This window comes from Pseudophryne corroboree, chromosome 9 (assembly GCF_028390025.1).
Source record: "Pseudophryne corroboree isolate aPseCor3 chromosome 9, aPseCor3.hap2, whole genome shotgun sequence".
Classification (NCBI taxonomy): Eukaryota; Metazoa; Chordata; class Amphibia; order Anura; family Myobatrachidae; genus Pseudophryne; species Pseudophryne corroboree.
This window is the reverse complement of record NC_086452.1, coordinates 177,126,085-177,145,806: the sequence shown is the minus strand read 5'-3', so window position 1 is coordinate 177,145,806 and position 19,722 is coordinate 177,126,085. Positions and strand designations below refer to the sequence as shown.

General features: G+C 44.3%; 1 protein-coding gene across 1 annotated transcript in view; it reads left to right on the top strand.

Moving 5' to 3' along the window:
* LOC134956857 (calcium-activated chloride channel regulator 1-like) overlaps window positions 1-19,722 on the top strand; it is a 135,467-nt gene that overhangs the window by 38,830 nt on the left and 76,915 nt on the right. The window contains exon 4 of the mRNA XM_063938752.1: window positions 4,777-4,885. Coding sequence (XP_063794822.1) covers window positions 4,777-4,885 — 109 coding nt within the window. The remainder of the gene's footprint in view (window positions 1-4,776; window positions 4,886-19,722) is intronic.

Sequence of the window (19,722 nt, the reverse complement as noted above, 5' to 3'; positions counted from 1 at the left end):
TCATATATTGCATTTAAATCTGGCGCTGGTGCTAGCCGGTGCCTTCTGATCCATTTAGCTCATCGCACGTCCCTGAGTCTCCCATAACATGCAAACTGAACGGACCATTTTAGAGTATACAACTAGACACCTTCCAGTCACCGCACAGGAATGGCCATTACTTATCTGCCACCTTTCTGATACCATTTGACCTGAAAGCAACAGCACCTTTGTGCGTACACTCTGTGTAGTAAATGCACAATAGGACTTTTCAGATTTTTCACGCTTGCGCAGTTGCAAAGAGTTGCTCAATTACAGTATGTTGCACGAGGACTGTAGGCCTAATTCGTGTTTGTACGCAATGCAGATGTTCCCACAACTAAGAGATTATCAGCAAACTTGCGCATTGAGGATTTTATTGAAAAGTGATTGACAGGAAGTGCCAGCAATTGTGCAGCCTTAAAAAAAATTGCAATGGCAAATACATTTCCATGCAAACATGAATTACACTCTGTTTACATCTTAGGAGTTTAACGTTATGGGACAAAATATTTAAATGAGCTGTATTGGCTGAATTCATAGAGTCATAACTGAGGCAACAGGGTGGGAGGCACATAAACTTCAAACCAGCCTCTTACATACATTTTTAGGGGTCTGTTCAATTGATGTCAGATCCTTTCCGACGGAAAGGATCCGACAGCTCAGTATTCAATTTGAGGCCAAATCCGACAGGTTTTGCCTGTTTCCAACAATGTCAATCCGACTTTTTTTAAAGTCAAATTGACATTGTCAACAATAGACCAAATACCTGTCTGATTTGGCCTCATATCTGACAAAACACATGGATCCGCGGCTTTATCTGCCGATCCACGTGTTTTCCGACAAGTCGGAAAAAACTTCAGCCTCATTGAATAGGTCGAATCATGATTCACCCTAAAAAAGTCGGATACTGCCGTCTTTCCTACTAGATGGCAGTTCCGACTAGAATTGAATAGACCCATTATGTTTGACACCTTTCAAACGCGTCATCTACCAATTTAATAAAAACTTTTAAATATACCATTGCAACACATGTGCAACAGGTAAGTACTGTGGATGTGTTGTGCAGGTGCAGGTGGACGTACCTGGATCCTACACCCGGGATCACTTCCTGGACCGGATCTCACTGCTGGAACCCTAGGCAGAGGGACAAGGAACCCCAACCCCAGAGGACCCAACACAATGGTCACCACGCGTTAGGTCGGTGACAAAAATATTTATTTGATAGACATAATAACTGGTCACTGCTGTGAGTTTAACTTGGTTAAGCTTTGCAAGAATTGGTGACATAACATTACATAACAATAATCACAACAATGCAGGCGAGATTTACTTTCAATAAGAATGATGCTGTAGTACCCTAAACTGTCCACAGGGTGGCACACTAAGCACTGTTAATGAATAGCTATTTGCAATGTTCTAAATGCCCACCGAGTGGGGTCTAGTGCTCTCTATAGCTCAGTCCCTATATCTGGGGCCCTTTCAGATAAAAGTCTGCTCTGTCCACTATAGGCCCTTTAGCAAGTAAGAATAAAACCCTTAAATATTTAAATGTTCCATTTGACTTAAGGGGATAACTGCTCTTTCAGCAGGTCCAAATTGAAGGCAAAGTGGATTAAGAGGCCGAACAATGCAGTGCAGCTCTTTATAAGTGTGACAGTTATACAGTACAGTTCAGTTCTATTGCAGTAGAAAGCAGCATGCAGGGATAAGCAGTGTAAATCCTATAGCAGAGAACAGCATGCAGGTGACAGTTCAGATTTGTGGTAGTAGAGTAATACTTTAGCATTAAGTGTAGGAGAGGCTGCAATTCCTGAAGCTGTGTGGTTAAGCATTAAAGGAGGAAAAGCAGAAACTGTAGCAGAAATAACGGAAGCAAGGATTTCCACAACAGAGGCGTTTATCAGACTCCAACTGTATAAGTGAAAGTAGCTCCTGTTATGTATGACTCTGGGGCAGATGTATTAAGCCTGGAGAAGTGATAAAGCAGTGAAAAGTGCAAGGGGATAACGCACCAGCCAATCAGCTCCTGTCAATATACATATTTGAACTGACTGGCTGGTGCGCTATCACCTTGCACTTATCACTGCTTTATCACTTCTCCAGGCTTAATACATCTGCCCCTCTGTTCCTAAGGCTGGGGCTCCAAGGTAAAGAACACAGGCTTGTTGCCTTGGAGCTATAATACCTACCACTGTAGCTGTGCCTGGGTCCCTAAATGTGACTGATAAGTCTCTAGCACCTTGTCACAATACAGCTGAGATGTCTCTCCTCATGAGCTCACACTATCTGGCTGTGTGGATGGAAGGGTAGTGGCAGTTCAGTACAGTTCTGTGTGGGTAAAAGCCATATATTGACAGGAAATGTTTCTCTGACTGACTGGGAAACTGAGAAGTGGCAGCTGGGTGGCTGCATAAAGTCTCTCTATGACTGGAAACCTGTGTTTAGCTGGCTGATAAGGGTAATTGAAGCTGGCTAATACATGCCCTGGTTATTACTGACTGTACAAGTAGCTCTCTCTCTTTTCCCTCTCTGTTCTCTGGTACTTAGCTCTCTCACACACTCTCCCAGTGACTGACAGTCTGCAATGCCCAAAGTCAGGTGTTTTACTACTCACACTGACCAGTTGACACAGGTTACACATTGCCCCTTCGTTCCAATTCCCTGTCTTGTTTTCCGCAGCTCTCACTCCTCATCGTCCTCCGGTGTCTGTGGGGATGCTCTGTCAAGTGGGCACAATGATTCCTCAACACGGTGCTCTCTCTCACACCGCTGCACATGATGGACAGTCGGTCCTCTCCTCAGCGCACAGTCCTCCTCACAGTAGGGCAGACCAGCAGCGTTCCTCTCTGCTGTTTCCTCAGATCACCTTAGGGAACTCTCAGTGGAAACTCTGCCTCCTACTCTTCCCGCTCTGCACCACCCAATCAGCAGCTGCGATTCCTCCTGCTCTGCAGGTCTGCACCTGGGTCCTAGTGCTCCACAAGTTGCTGTCCTTTGGTTGCTGGCATTGCCTAGCAACCTAAGCAAGGGGAAGCTGTTAACCCTTTCAGCTGCACTGTGGCGGCTAGTGAGAAATGAGGGTTCCTTTTAGGGAAAATTTAGGTGTCTCACCCATGTTGTCTCCAGTATATGGGTGATGGAACCTATATAGCCACATATATCCCCATACATCCAAGTTAATAGGATATCCATGTAGAGTGTCACATAAGTAATAGTCCTACTCTTATATAAATAATGGCCAAAGCAGATTTTTTTACAGAAAAAAGGGAAAACTTTAAATGATTTAGGGTTAGTGAGTAGTCCTAAAGTGCTAGTAGAATAATTGTCAGCCACTACTCTTGAAAAAGTAGCTTAAAGCTTGCCACCTGAAAGTGAGCAGACAGGGTTGGAGTTAATTGCAAAGGAAGTCCTGAAACACTGCATGAGTGACATAATGACATAGGGGTGATTCAGACCTGATTGCTGCTGTGCGTTTTCGCACAGCGGGCGATCAGGTAGTAACTGTGCATGCACCGCAATGTACATGCGTGTCGGACAACAACAAAGGCCATCACCGGTCAACCACAGGATGGTGCGAAAAATCCGATCGCACAGGCGTTCGCAAGGTGATTGACAGGAGGAAGCCATTTGTGGGTGGTAACTGGCCGTTTATTGGGAGTGTCTGGAAAAACGCAGGTGTGTCCAATCTTTTTTTAGGGAGGGTGTCTGACATCAGCTCCGGCCTCTTCTCATTGCACTGTAGGAGTAAGTCCTGGGCTGCGCAGAGACTGCACAAATTGGATTTTTGCAGCTCTGCGTACACATGGGATCGCACACTTGCACAGCAAATTTACACTCCCCCTGGAGGCGATGACTACCTGAACGCAGGACAGCAAAGTTTGCAGCCCAGCGATCAGGTCTGAATCACCCCCATAGTTTAGTATCCCAGAAACAACCACACATGGAGGCTGGCCAGTGGCCACTGATATGAAAGAGAAACAGCTAGCAGCTTCTTACCTGTGAAGCTGTCAGATGCTGCTGTCAGTGATGTCCTGGGAGAATGGTGTTGGGCTATGATGTCACGCCAAGTCCCAAGCACTAATCTTCCATACTCGATGTAGCCTCAACTCTTTCTGCAAATGTAAGAAGCATCTGGGGTGGGTGCCGGCACCTCTCTCATGCGGGATGTAGCCTACGGGTGTGGACTGCATGTAAATCACAACAGGATGCTGTTGCACTGAAGAAATGTATCTTCAGTAAGCCAGAAACATAACCAACATGTGCAGGGGCACTTCTTGAATAACAAGTGGATTGCTGTGATGCTGTGCACATCTACTGTATATCCACTTTTTCAAACATGAAAAACATATAAGAAGTGTTTTTGTGCAAGACATTGTTGACAGGTATTGGATGTAGGAACAGTGGGCCTGATTTGCTTGGAGTGAGCATCACTGCGGCTTACTTTTACAAAACCCAACAGAAGTCTGGATGTAAAAAGTCTTCACAGGATACACTTGACTTAAACAATGGGAGTATCTGTCATGGCTGGTTTTAAGCCACAACCCTGAATTCAGTAGAGCACCTTGCAAAATGTTCTCAACAATCTTGAGTTTAGGCTTGATGGGAATGATGGTGCTGGTGCACCTAGATTAAAGTGTTGTGCAGGAAAAGGAAGGTAATCTATCCCAGCTTCTCTCTCTTTTTTTCTTGATCAAACCTTATATTATAATGACTGAGATATTTCATAGAAAGCATACATTATATCTTTAATTTCAGGAAGAGTGTTTGTTCATGAATGGGCTCATCTACGATGGGGGGTCTTTGATGAATATAACTTTGAAAGACCCTACTACTTGTCAACAGATCTCAAAGTAGAAGCAACAAGGTAAACTATTAATATTTGGATTTGAATTTCACTTATTATATTGACGTCATAATTTACTCAAATGTACTATAATTTGTGCAGTGTGAGTGTCAACATGACATTTTTAATCATATGCTTGACAGATTACACAGAATTTTAGCTGTATTAATTTGGGATGTGTGCCTGCTCAAATCTGGGTTTTGGGTTCTTGTTACGGATCTGTATCTATTTTGTGTTTTGGATCTGTATTTGTTTTGCCAAACTTCCCTTGCAAGTTTTGGATCTGTATTTGTTTTGGATCTGTATTTTTTTCTTTAAAGTCATAAAAACAGCTATAATCCCAGAATTTGGTCCTGTTTTGTTCCTACAGTATTATTAACCTCAATAACCTTCATTTTCACTAATTTCCAGTCAATTTTGACAACATCACAATATTGTTTTCATCCAGAGTCGGATCTTGTAGGTTTTTAATTCCATATAAGAGAGCCGCATCAGGAACTCTGTGCAATTGCACTTCCTTTGCCACGATGTCTGCAATAAAGTGGAAATATGTTGAATTAATACAAAAATAAGTTTATATTGGTAAAAAAACAATTACATGGTACTACATACTTTACATAAAGCTGGATGAAGTGGAACCTTCTCCAGGTCGAACATTACTTTCAGGAACTGAACCTACATTGAAGCTGAAAATAATTTGTACAGATGATTACAGCATCAAAAATATATATTGTACAATATATATTTTTCATTGTTTGTACTGTGGTCAAAATTGCCTGGAAATGCCTGGAAATTAATGTTATTGAGGTTACTAATACTCTAGGAACAAAAAAAAAGGCCAAATCATGACATTTTAGCTGTCTTTGTAAATTTTGGAAAAGAAAAAGTAAAACCAAAATCAGCAAAAATGGTCTGACACAGATCTTTATCAATATTAGAGATGAGCGGGTTCGGGTTTTACTCGGATTTACTCGGTTCTCAAAACGGCATCTTATTGGCTATTCAAAACATGAGACATCCGTGAGCCAATAAGATGCCATTTTGAGAACTGAATAAATCCAACTAAAACCGAGTAAAACCGAACCCGCTCATCTCTAATCAATATCTAGATGAGGGGCCCAAGGAAGGTAGAGTATGTATCTATGTAGTGGAAGGATGGATTGATAAGTAATTTCATTTAATTTGTTTGAGTTAAAAAAAAATGTAAATTAATCATTGGGGGCATTGGTGATGGTCTTTAATGCATAGACAGCATTTCTTATTGGTTATATTATTCCACTAATCTGATTTTTACTAATCCGACTTTTACTTTTTCTTTGATCTTACAAGTCCTGAATTAAGTCGTCTCTGCCTCTCCTCTCAATTGTTTGTCCTCCATGTCTATCAACAAACACTACAATTTCTACAAAAAATGTACCAAGTACAGTGTCACAATACATGTATAAATCAAAGATAATAATCTAACGCTACAGTTTAATTTCACCAACAGTGTCGCACAATATGTGTATGAGTTGGAAATAAAATATATTACTGTGGTACCACCTTCATCCACAGCATCACACAATACGTGTATGAGTACGAAATTAAATATACTACACTGTGGTTGACCTCCACGAACAGTGTTGCACAATACGTGTATGAGTAGGAAATAAAACATATTACTGTGGTACCACCTTCACCCACAGTGTCACACAATATGTGTATAAGTGCGAAATAAAATATACTACACTGCGGTTGACCTTCACCAAAAGTGTCGCACAATACATGTATGAATAGGGAATAAAATATATTACTGTGGTACCACCTTCACCCACAGCATCACACAATATGTGTGTGCGTCAGAACTAGTAATCGAACACTGAGGTTGACCTTCACCAACAGTGTGGCACAAAATGTTTATGAATACGAAATAATAAAATACTGCAGTCTAACCGGCAGTGTCACAGTACTTATGAAACTAAAATAAAAAATGTATAGTACACTGGGGTACAGCACAAACAAAAATAAAAGATATATTTTTTTATAATTATATTTTTAGGCTTTTTGTTTTTAGCTTGTATTATTTTCATTTTACACTGGGGCGGAGCCCCTGGATGGACGTACAGATCACCCTTTCAGATATAGCAGACAGAGCACCCCACCTGGACTAATACAGCAGAGCACCCCTTTTTCAGATACAGTAGACAGAGCACCACTTTTTCAGATACAGCAGACAGAGAACCCCTTTTTCAGATACAGCAGACAGAGCACCCCTTTCAGATACAGCAGATAGACTACACAGTACTGAGACGGCCACGTCCGTCCAGTACACTCTCCACAGCCGGAGTGGAGATGGTTCCAATCACCAATCACCTTTATAGAATCCAAAACCTGCGAGAATTCGACAGCGGGATGATGACGTTTTGCCTCGTTTTGGGATCCGAGTAATGCGGGAAGTCCCCGAGCCGGACTCGGATCTGGACTCGGAATGCAAAGTTCGGGTGTGTCCGGTTCTCGGAGAACCAGACCCGCTCATCTCTAGTATTAATCCACTTATAATAATTGATACCTTTTTAATAGTAATAATGGTAATATTTAAACACAAAGGGACAAATGTAATAGAATGAGAGTTTCAGAAAGTGAGAGATTTGGTAAGGTTTTTCAGTGTTTTTTTTTTAAAGTGGCAATCATTTACACAGCAAAACCAGGTTGATCTTGCTGTGTAAATGATTGCCACTTTAAAAAAAAATGCAAAACCTTACCAAATCTCTCACTTTCTGAAACGCTCACTCTATTACATTTGGCCCCATCTGTTTTACCTCTCTTTATCGAGTCAAAGCACTGTACTTAAAGCTATTACCTGTTTGTTTTTAAAACACTTGCTCTGTGAAACTGATTGTTTTCTAGACTCACATATTTTTATTAGAGATGTGCACTTGAAATTTTTCGGGTTTTGTGTTTTGGTTTTGGGTTCGGTTCCGCGGGCGTGTTTTGGGTTCGACCGCGTTTTGGCAAAACCTCACCGAATTTTTTTTGTCGGATTCGGGTGTGTTTTGGATTCGGGTGTTTTTTTCAAAAAACACTAAAAAACAGCTTAAATCATAGAATTTGGGGGTCATTTTGATCCCAAAGTATTATTAACCTCAAAAACCATAATTTCCACTCATTTTCAGTCTATTCTGAACACCTCACACCTCACAATATTATTTTTAGTCCTAAAATTTGCACCAAGGTCGCTGGATGACTAAGCTAAGCGACCCTAGTGGCCGACACAAACACCTGGCCCATCTAGGAGTGGCACTGCAGTGTCACGCAGGATGGCCCTTCCAAAAAAAACACTCCCCAAACAGCACATGACGCAAAGAAAAAAAGAGGCGCAATGAGGTAGCTGTGTGAGTAAGCTAAGCGACCCTAGTGGCCGACACAAACACCTGGCCCATCTAGGAGTGGCACTGCAGTGTCACGCAGGATGGCCCTTCCAAAAAACACTCCCCAAACAGCACATGACGCAAAGAAAAAAAGAGGCGCAATGAGGTAGCTGTGTGAGTAAGCTAAGCGACCCTAGTGGCCGACACAAACACCTGGCCCATCTAGGAGTGGCACTGCAGTGTCACGCAGGATGGCCCTTCCAAAAAAAACACTCCCCAAACAGCACATGACGCAAAGAAAAAAAGAGGTGCAATGAGGTAGCTGTGTGAGTAAGCTAAGCGACCCTAGTGGCCGACACAAACACCTGGCCCATCTAGGAGTGGCACTGCAGTGTCACGCAGGATGGCCCTTCCAAAAAACACTCCCCAAACAGCACATGACGCAAAGAAAAAAAGAGGCGCAATGAGGTAGCTGTGTGAGTAAGCTAAGCGACCCTAGTGGCCGACACAAACACCTGGCCCATCTAGGAGTGGCACTGCAGTGTCACGCAGGATGGCCCTTCCAAAAAACACTCCCCAAACAGCACATGACGCAAAGAAAAAAAGAGGCGCAATGAGGTAGCTGTGTGAGTAAGCTAAGCGACCCTAGTGGCCGACACAAACACCTGGCCCATCTAGGAGTGGCACTGCAGTGTCACGCAGGATGGCCCTTCCAAAAAACACTCCCCAAACAGCACATGACGCAAAGAAAAAAAGAGGCGCAATGAGGTAGCTGTGTGAGTAAGCTAAGCGACCCTAGTGGCCGACACAAACACCTGGCCCATCTAGGAGTGGCACTGCAGTGTCACGCAGGATGGCCCTTCAAAACAATACTCCCCAAACAGCACATGACGCAAAGAAAAATTTAAAAAAAAGAGGTGCAAGATGGAATTGTCCTTGGGCCCTCCCACCCACCCTTATGTTGTATAAACAGGACATGCACACTTTAACCAACCCATCATTTCAGTGACAGGGTCTGCCACACGACTGTGACTGAAATGACGGGTTGGTTTGGACCCCCACCAAAAAAGAAGCAATTAATCTCTCCTTGCACAAACTGGCTCTACAGAGGCAAGATGTCCACCTCATCATCATCCTCCGATATATCACCGTGTACATCCCCCTCCTCACAGATTATCAATTCGTCCCCACTGGAATCCACCATCTCAGCTCCCTGTGTACTTTGTGGAGGCAATTGCTGCTGGTCAATGTCTTTACGGAGGAATTGATTATAATTCATTTTAATGAACATCATCTTCTCCACATTTTCTGGAAGTAACCTCGTACGCCGATTGCTGACAAGGTGAGCGGCGGCACTAAACACTCTTTCGGAGTACATACTTGTGGGAGGGCAACTTAGGTAGAATAAAGCCAGTTTGTGCAAGGGCCTCCAAATTGCCTCTTTTTCCTGCCAGTATAAGTACGGACTGTCTGACGTGCCTACTTGGATGCGGTCACTCATATAATCCTCCACCATTCTTTCAATGGGGAGAGAATCATATGCAGTGACAATAGACGACATGTCCGTAATCGTTGGCAGGTCCTTCAGTCCGGACCAGATGTCAGCATCAGCAGTCGCTCCAGACTGCCCTGCATCACCGCCAGCGGGTGGGCTCGGAATTCTGAGCCTTTTCCTCGCACCCCCAGTTGCGGGAGAATGTGAAGGAGGAGATGTTGACAGGTCGCGTTCCGCTTGACTTGACAATTTTGTCACCAGCAGGTCTTTGAACCACAGCAGACTTGTGTCTGCCGGAAAGAGAGATCCAAGGTAGGTTTTAAATCTAGGATCGAGCACGGTGGCCAAAATGTAGTGATCTGATTTCAACAGATTGACCACCCATGAAGCCTTGTTAAGCGAATTAAGGGCTCCATCCACAAGTCCCACATGCCTAGCGGAATCGCTCCGTGTTAGCTCCTCCTTCAATGTCTCCAGCTTCTTCTGCAAAAGCCTGATGAGGGGAATGACCTGACTCAGGCTGGCAGTGTCTGAACTGACTTCACGTGTGGCAAGTTCAAAGGGCAGCAGAACCTTGCACAACGTTGAAATCATTCTCCACTGCGCTTGAGACAGGTGCATTCCACCTCCTATATCGTGCTCAATTGTATAGGCTTGAATGGCCTTTTGCTGCTCCTCCAACCTCTGAAGCATATATAGGGTTGAATTCCACCTCGTTACCACTTCTTGCTTCAGATGATGGCAGGGCAGGTTCAGGCGTTTTTGGTGTAGCTCCAGTCTTCTGTACGTGGTGCCTGTACGCCGAAAGTGTCCCGCAATTCTTCTGGCCACCGACAGCATCTCTTGCACGCCCCTCTCGTTTTTTAAAAAATTCTGCACCACCAAATTCAAGGTATGTGCAAAACATGGGACGTGCTGGAATTTGCCCATATTTAATGCACACACAATATTGCTGGCGTTGTCCGATGCCACAAATCCACAGGAGAGTCCAATTGGGGTAAGCCATTCCGCAATGATCTTCCTCAGTTGCCGTAAGAGGTTTTCAGCTGTGTGCGTATTCTGGAAACCGGTGATACAAAGCGTAGCCTACCTAGGAAAGAGTTGGCGTTTGCGAGATGCTGCTACTGGTGCCGCCGCTGCTGTTCTTGCGGCGGGAGTCCATACATCTACCCAGTGGGCTGTCACAGTCATATAGTCCTGACCCTGCCCTGCTCCACTTGTCCACATGTCCGTGGTTAAGTGGACATTGGGTACAACTGCATTTTTTAGGACACTGGTGAGTCTTTTTTTGACGTCCGTGTACATTCTCTGTATCGCCTGCCTAGAGAAGTGGAACCTAGATGGTATTTGGTAACGGGGGCACACTACCTCAAGAAATTGTCTAGTTCCCTGTGAACTAACGGCGGATACCGGACGCACGTCTAACACCAACATAGTTGTCAAGGCCTCAGTTATCCGCTTTGCAACAGGATGACTGCTGTGATATTTCATCTTCCTCGCAAAGGACTGTTGGACAGTCAATTGCTTACTGGAAGTAGTACAAGTGGTCTTCCGACTTCCCCTCTGGGATGACCATCGACTCCCAGCAGCAACAACAGCAGCGCCAGCAGCAGTAGGCGTTACACGCAAGGATGCATCGGAGGAATCCCAGGCAGGAGAGGACTCGTCAGAATTGCCAGTGACATGGCCTGCAGGACTATTGGCATTCCTGGGGAAGGAGGAAATTGACACTGAGGGAGTTGGTGGGGTGGTTTGCGTGAGCTTGGTTACAAGAGGAAGGGATTTACTGGTCAGTGGACTGTTTCCGCTGTCGCCCAAAGTTTTTGAACTTGTCACTGACTTATTATGAATGCGCTGCAGGTGACGTATAAGGGAGGATGTTCCGAGGTGGTTAACGTCCTTACCCCTACTTATTACAGCTTGACAAAGGCAACACACGGCTTGACAAATGTTGTCCGCATTTCTGTTGAAATACTTCCACACCGAAGAGCTGATTTTTTTGGTATTTTGACAAGGCATGTCAATGGCCATATTCCTCCCACGGACAACAGGTGTCTCCCCGGGTGCCTGACTTAAACAAACCACCTCACCATCAGAATCCTCCTTGTCAATTTCCTCCCCAGCGCCAGCAACACCCATATCCTCCTCGTCCTGGTGTACTTCAACACTGACATCTTCAATCTGACTATCAGGAACTGGACTGCGGGTGCTACTTCCAGCACTTGCAGGGGGCGTGCAAATGGTGGAAGGCGCATGCTCTTCACGTCCAGTGTTGGGAAGGTCAGGCATCGCAACCGACACAATTGGACTCTCCTTGTGGATTTGGGATTTCGAAGAACGCACAGTTCTTTGCTGTGCTTTTGCCAGCTTGAGTCTTTTCATTTTTCTAGCGAGAGGCTGAGTGCTTCCATCCTCATGTGAAGCTGAACCACTAGCCATGAACATAGGCCAGGGCCTCAGCCGTTCCTTGCCACTCCGTGTGGTAAATGGCATATTGGCAAGTTTACGCTTCTCCTCCGACGATTTTATTTTAGATTTTTGAGTCCTTTTTTTACTGATATTTGGTGTTTTGGATTTTACATGCTCTGTACTATGACATTGGGCATCGGCCTTGGCAGACGACGTTGCTGGCATTTCATCTTCTCAGCCATGACTAGTGGCAGCAGCTTCAGCACGAGGTGGAAGTGGATCTTGATCTTTCCCTATTTTTGGAACCTCAACATTTTTGTTCTCCATATTTTAATAGGCACAACTAAAAGGCACCTCAGGTAAACAATGGAGATGGATGGATACTAGTATACTTATGGATGACGAGCGACTGCCGACACAGAGGTAGCTACAGCCGTGGACTACCGTACTGTGTCTGCTGCTAATATAGACTGGATGATAATGAGATAAAATTAAAATATATATATATATCACACTAGTACTGCAGCCGGACAGGTATATATTATGTAATGACGGACCTGCTGGACACTGTCTGTCAGCACTGCAGACTCCTAAAGTAAGCTACTAGTATCAAGAAGATAGAAAAAAAAAACCACGGGTAGGTGGTATACAATTATGGATGGACCAGCGAATGCCGACACAGAGGTAGCTACAGCCGTGGACTACCGTACTGTGTCTGCTGCTAATATAGACTGGATGATAATGAGATAAAATTAAAATATATATATATATCACACTAGTACTGCAGCCGGACAGGTATATATTATGTAATGACGGACCTGCTGGACACTGTCTGTCAGCACTGCAGACTCCTAAAGTAAGCTACTAGTATCAAGAAGATAGAAAAAAAAAAACACGGGTAGGTGGTATACAATTATGGATGGACCAGCGACTGCCGACACAGAGGTAGCTACAGCCATGGACTACCGTACTGTGTCTGCTGCTAATATAGACTGGATGATAATGAGATACAATTAAAATATATATATATATCACACTAGTACTGCAGCCGGACAGGTATATATTATGTAATGACGGACCTGCTGGACACTGTCTGTCAGCACTGCAGACTCCTAAAGTAAGCTACTAGTATCAAGAAGATAGAAAAAAAAAACACGGGTAGGTGGTATACAATTATGGATGGACCAGCGACTGCCGACACAGAGGTAGCTACAGCCGTGGACTACCGTACTGTGTCTGCTGCTAATATAGACTGGATGATAATGAGATAAAATTAAAATATATATATATATATATATATATATCACACTAGTACTGCAGCCGGACAGGTATATATTATGTAATGACGGACCTGCTGGACACTGTCTGTCAGCACTGCAGACTCCTAAAGTAAGCTACTAGTATCAAGAAGATAGAAAAAAAAACCACGGGTAGGTGGTATACAATTATGGATGGACCAGCGACTGCCGACACAGAGGTAGCTACAGCCGTGGACTACCGTACTGTGTCTGCTGCTAATATAGACTGGATGATAATGAGATAAAATTAAAATATATATATATATATATATCACACTAGTACTGCAGCCGGACAGGTATATATTATGTAATGACGGACCTGCTGGATACTGTCTGTCAGCACTGCAGACTCCTAAAGTAAGCTACTAGCATCAAGAAGATAGAAAAAAAAACCACGGGTAGGTGGTATACAATTATGGATGGACCAGCGACTGCCGACACAGAGGTAGCTACAGCCGTGGACTACCGTACTGTGTCTGCTGCTAATATAGACTGGATGATAATGAGATAAAATTAAAATATATATATATATCACACTAGTACTGCAGCCGGACAGGTATATATTATGTAATGACGGACCTGCTGGACACTGTCTGTCAGCACTGCAGACTCCTAAAGTAAGCTACTAGTATCAAGAAGATAGAAAAAAAAACCACGGGTAGGTGGTATACAATTATGGATGGACCAGCGACTGCCGACACAGAGGTAGCTACAGCCGTGGACTACCGTACTGTGTCTGCTGCTAATATAGACTGGATGATAATGAGATAAAATTAAAAAATATATATATATCACACTAGTACTGCAGCCGGACAGGTATATATTATGTAATGACGGACCTGCTGGACACTGTCTGAAGAATGCGTTTATAAAAACACCACACGACGAGTGTTTAACTTTTTCAGGCAGACAATCACAATATACTGGTGGTCAGCAGACAATCACAATACTGGTGGTCAGTGGTCACTGGTCAGTCACACTGGCAGTGGCACTCTGGCAGCAAAAGTGTGCACTGTACTTAAATGTACTCCTGCTATAACTGCTCCCCAGTCTCCCCCACAATTAAGCTGTGTGAGCAGTGAGCACTGAGCACTCAGCAGTCAGATAATGATATACAGTATATGATGCAGCACACTGGGCTGAGCACAGATATGGTATGTGTGACTGTGTCACACTGTGTATCGTTTTTTTTCAGGCAGAGAACGGATTAATTAAACTGGTGGCACTGGTCACTGGTCACACTATCAGCAGCAAGTAGTACTCCTCCTATATGCTCCCCAAAATTTGTGTCTCTCTCTAGTACTCTAGTCACTCTAAACGGAGAGGACGCCAGCCACGTCCTCTCCCTATCAATCTCAATGCACGTGTGAAAATGGCGGCGACGCGCGGCTCCTTATATAGAATCCGAGTCTCGCGATAGAATCCGAGCCTCGCGAGAATCCGACAGCGGAATGATGACGTTCGGGCGCGCTCGGGTTAACCGAGCAAGGCGGGAAGATCCGAGTCGCTCGGACCCGTGTAAAAAAACCGGAAGTTCGGGCGGGTTCGGATTCCGAGGAACCGAACCCGCTCATCTCTAATTTTTATAAGAGTACTTGTAATTTAGCACCGCTTAGAACTGATGAAGGAAATTAAGCTTCTGAGGAATTAAACTACATGCAACCAGAAGGCTGCTGGTGGCTGTATAGTCAGTAATCACAGCATTTATATAGTACACTCTGCACAGTATATAGAGGTACCAAAGTATTTCTTGCAGAGCAGTTCTCTGAGGTCACATGGTTTAAGCCATGTGACAACACTAAACTTATTAATTTAGTCATATAGGTGCCTATTTATCGGAATACGCATATTTAATAAGATTGTGATGATACTTTTTGGGAAATCTGCAAAGTAGAAATGTATATTATCGCTTGAAATTTCCATGTCTGTCTTGCTGGGACACAGGTTCCAATAAAAGCCCATTCCAAAAAAGAGCTTGAAGAAGAGTTATAGTTTACGCAATCACTATGATTCTGGGTGTGGACTCGGCATGTGTACTGCACATGCATGGTTTTCGGGCTGTGCATGCATCAGTGGGGGCCCAAGAAGACAGATCCGAATGATAGAGTAGTCCATAGAGTACCGTGGGATAACACCATCTTTGCATTCCAGAGCTTGGTAAATCAGACAGTTTGGCAGCCATCACAGAAACCTGGGGCTTCTGCTTTTCTGGTCTGATATCTGAGATCTGCTGTGGTCTCTACTTGTTACATTCCTGGAAATACTTAATTTTGGGCGGAACACCCCAAAGCCAGCTGTTTTCAGGGTATTTTCCACGATATAACTTTAATAAATGTGCCCCATAACAACTATGTCAATTAAAAATGTGTTATTGGAAAGGTAATTTAATTTATTATGTGCCAATCCTAGTGACTGTCACCCTCATGACTGAGATTGACAAAGTGTTTGTCCAGTCACAGTGAGTGCACTGGCTCTAGTCTTCTCGATAACAGGACTATTATCCAACACTTTATCCTCAGTTTTTTAGCTAAATATACCAAAAACCACAGAGAAAGCACACTTAGAACAGAACAGAACTGAATATCAAACCACGATCAATGTTGTAGACCACAGAAGGAATAGAATAGACTAGAAATCCTGGATTTATGAAGTGGGAGTCTTGAAAACCACCATAAAACTGCCAGCAAACCTACCAAAAAATGGACTACCCTCAAACGGGATCAGCATGTAAACCCGACGGTCGGGATCCCGGCCATCAGTATAACAACAACGGGATTGTAACCACGGGTATGCCAGCAGCGGGGCGCGCGCTAGTAAGGGGGGGGGTAATTTTGATCCTACGGTATTACTAACCTCAATAATATTCATTACCACTCATTTGCAGTCTATTCTGAACACCGAACCCCAGAGGCGTCACTAGGGTTGGTGTCACCCGGTATGGTAACTCATGGTGTCACCCCCATGGACCTCCTTCTGTATCACACCACACAGAACCCTTAGTAATGTTTTTGTACTAGTTTTACTTGTAAATCATAATTCCCGTGTATATATTCCGTGCTCTAACTGGCGCAACATTTATAACGTGCTCTACCTGGCGCAATGTGTATAACGTGCTCTACCTGGCGCAACATTTATAACGTGCTCTACCTGGCGCAATGTGTATAACGTGCTCTACCTGGCGCATTGTGTATAACGTGCTCTACCTGGCGCATTGTGTATAACGTGCTCTACCTGGCGCATTGTGTATAACGTGCTCTATCTGGCGCAATGTGTATAACGTGCTCTACCTGGTGCAATGTGTATAACATGCTCTACTTGGCTCAATGTGTTTAATGGGCTCTACCTGGCGCATTGTGTATAACGTGCTCTATCTGGCGCAATGTGTATAACGTGCTCTACCTGGTGCAATGTGTATAACATGCTCTACTTGGCTCAATGTGTTTAATGTGCTCTACCTGGCGCATTGTGTATAACGTGCTCTATCTGGCGCAATGTGTATAACGTGCTCTATCTGGCGCAATGTGTATAACGTGCTCTACCTGGTGCAATGTGTATAACATGCTCTACTTGGCTCAATGTGTATAATGTGCTCTACCTGGTGCATTGTGTATAACATGCTCTACCTGCTGCATTGTATATAATGTGCTCTATCTGGTGCATTGTGTATAACGTGCTCTACCTGGTGCATTGTGTATAACATGCTCTACCTGCTGCATTGTATATAATGTGCTCTATCTGGCGCAGTGTGTATAACGTGATCTACCTGTCGCATGTGTAAAAAATAATAATGTGTAATATTATATATATATATATATATATATATATACATACACACACTTTAAAAAAAATAATAATACTGGATTATATTGAAATTAACCATTTGTTTGTACAAACAAATGGTACTAATTTCAATAAAATCCATGTTTACTTCAGGAAAAAAAATTAATTAATTGACTATATAATATTTTTTTTTACTGTAAATACTAACTTATTATTGAAGTTTCCACAAACGAATTGCAGCCAGCCAAGGAGTGACAGCAGGAGGTTGAGAATGAGCCTGAGGTGCGCAACCAACTTCAAGGCAGACCCTACGACCCTAGGCTCCCTGTAGTAAATGCAGCACTGAGATGAGCAGCACTAACCTCCTCCCACTTCTCCCTCCCAGCAGTGCAAGCGGGCGAGCGGCGGCGTGATGACGTCACGGGACTTGCATGATGAAGACGTGATCGTGTGTATGGACCCGGCCACGGCGGAGTCTCCCAGCCGGGAGGAAGGTATGCAATCATAATTGTGCTGTAGTGGAGTCTTCTTGTTGCAGGCGGGGATGTAGGATTTTGAGTTGATGGGGGCGCGATCGTAACTGTTGTGCTTGGTGCCAGACGGCAAACAGAGCACTACAGTTACGATCGTACCCCCGTCGACTCAAAATCCTACACCCCCGCCTGCAACAAGAAGACTCCACTACGGCACAGTTTTAATCGCATACCATCCACCCCCTCCCGGCTCGAAGACTCCGCAGCGGCACAGTTACAATTGCTCCCCCAATGCCTCCCCCGCCCCGCTGACTGAAAGTCACACACCCCGCCTGGAAGACTCCGCCGGGTCCGTGCTGTGTGACAGTGTCATGAAGCAGGGGATGCAGCAGGTGTGAGTGTGCAGCTTAATTTGGTGTCACCCCATTGAAGGGTGACACCCGGGTGCGGGCCGCACCCCCCGCACCCGCCTCATGACGCCACTGCCGAACCCCCCCCCCCCCACAAGATACCAAGTATCACCTGGCGCCAATTAATGCTCAGTCAGTACTAAACTGTCTGCTGCTATTCTATATCGAAGGGGCTACTCCCCCCTTTAAAGAACAAACACCTCCAAAAAAGATTCAGAAAGTGCTGACAGAATAAATTTTAAAATGTATTTTTATTTATATTTAACTATTTTTACTTACTTTAAAAAAAATATATACTCTCATAAAATCGCTCCCTGTGGACCAATTACACTGACAATTAACAGAAAAAAACTAAAACCAATAATGAACAATATACAATTAATCTCTAGCTCAATGCATCCTTTCCCTCTACAAATCACAAAGAAACTAGAGATGTGCACTTGAAATTTTTCGGGTTTTGTGTTTTGGTTTTGGGTTCGGTTCCGCGGCCGTGTTTTGGGTTCGACCGTGTTTTGGCAAAACCTCACCGAATTTTTTTTGTCGGATTCGGGTGTGTTTTGGATTCGGGTGTTTTTTTCAAAAAACACTAAAAAGCAGCTTAAATCATAGAATTTGGGGGTCATTTTGACCCCAAAGTATTATTAACCTCAAAAACCATAATTTCCACTCATTTTCAGTCTATTCTGAATACCTCACACCTCACAATATTATTTTTAGTCCTAAAATTTGCACCGAGGTCGCTGGATGACTAAGCTAAGTGACCCTAGTGGCCGACACAAACACCGGGCCCATCTAGGAGTGGCACTGCAGTGTCACGCAGGATGGCCCTTCCAAAAAACACTCCCCAAACAGCACATGACGCAAAGAAAAAAAGAGGCGCAATGAGGTAGCTGTGTGACTAAGCTCAGCGACCCAAGTGCCCGACACAAACACCTGGCCCATCTAGGAGTGGCACTGCAGTGTCACGCAGGATGGCCCTTCCAAAAAACACTCCCCAAACAGCACATGACGCAAAGAAAAAAAGAGGCGCAATGAGGTAGCTGTGTGAGTAAGATAAGCGACCCTAGTGGCCGACACAAACACCGGGCCCATCTAGGAGTGGCACTGCAGTGTCACGCAGGATGGCCCTTCCAAAAAACACTCCCCAAACAGCACATGACGCAAAGAAAAAAAGAGGCGCAATGAGGTAGCTGTGTGAGTAAGATAAGCGACCCTAGTGGCCGACACAAACACCGGGCCCATCTAGGAGTGGCACTGCAGTGCCACGCAGGATGGCCCTTCCAAAAAACACTCCCCAAACAGCACATGACGCAAAGAAAAAAAGAGGCGCAATGAGGTAGCTGTGTGAGTAAGATAAGCGACCCTAGTGGCCGACACAAACACCTGGCCCATCTAGGAGTGGCACTGCAGTGTCACGCAGGATGGCCCTTCCAAAAAACACTCCCCAAACAGCACATGACGCAAAGAAAAAAAGAGGCGCAATGAGGTAGCTGTGTGAGTAAGATAAGCGACCCTAGTGGCCGACACAAACACCGGGCCCATTTAGGAGTGGCACTGCAGTGTCACGCAGGATGGCCCTTCCAAAAAACACTCCCCAAACAGCACATGACGCAAAGAAAAATTAAAGAAAAAAGAGGTGCAAGATG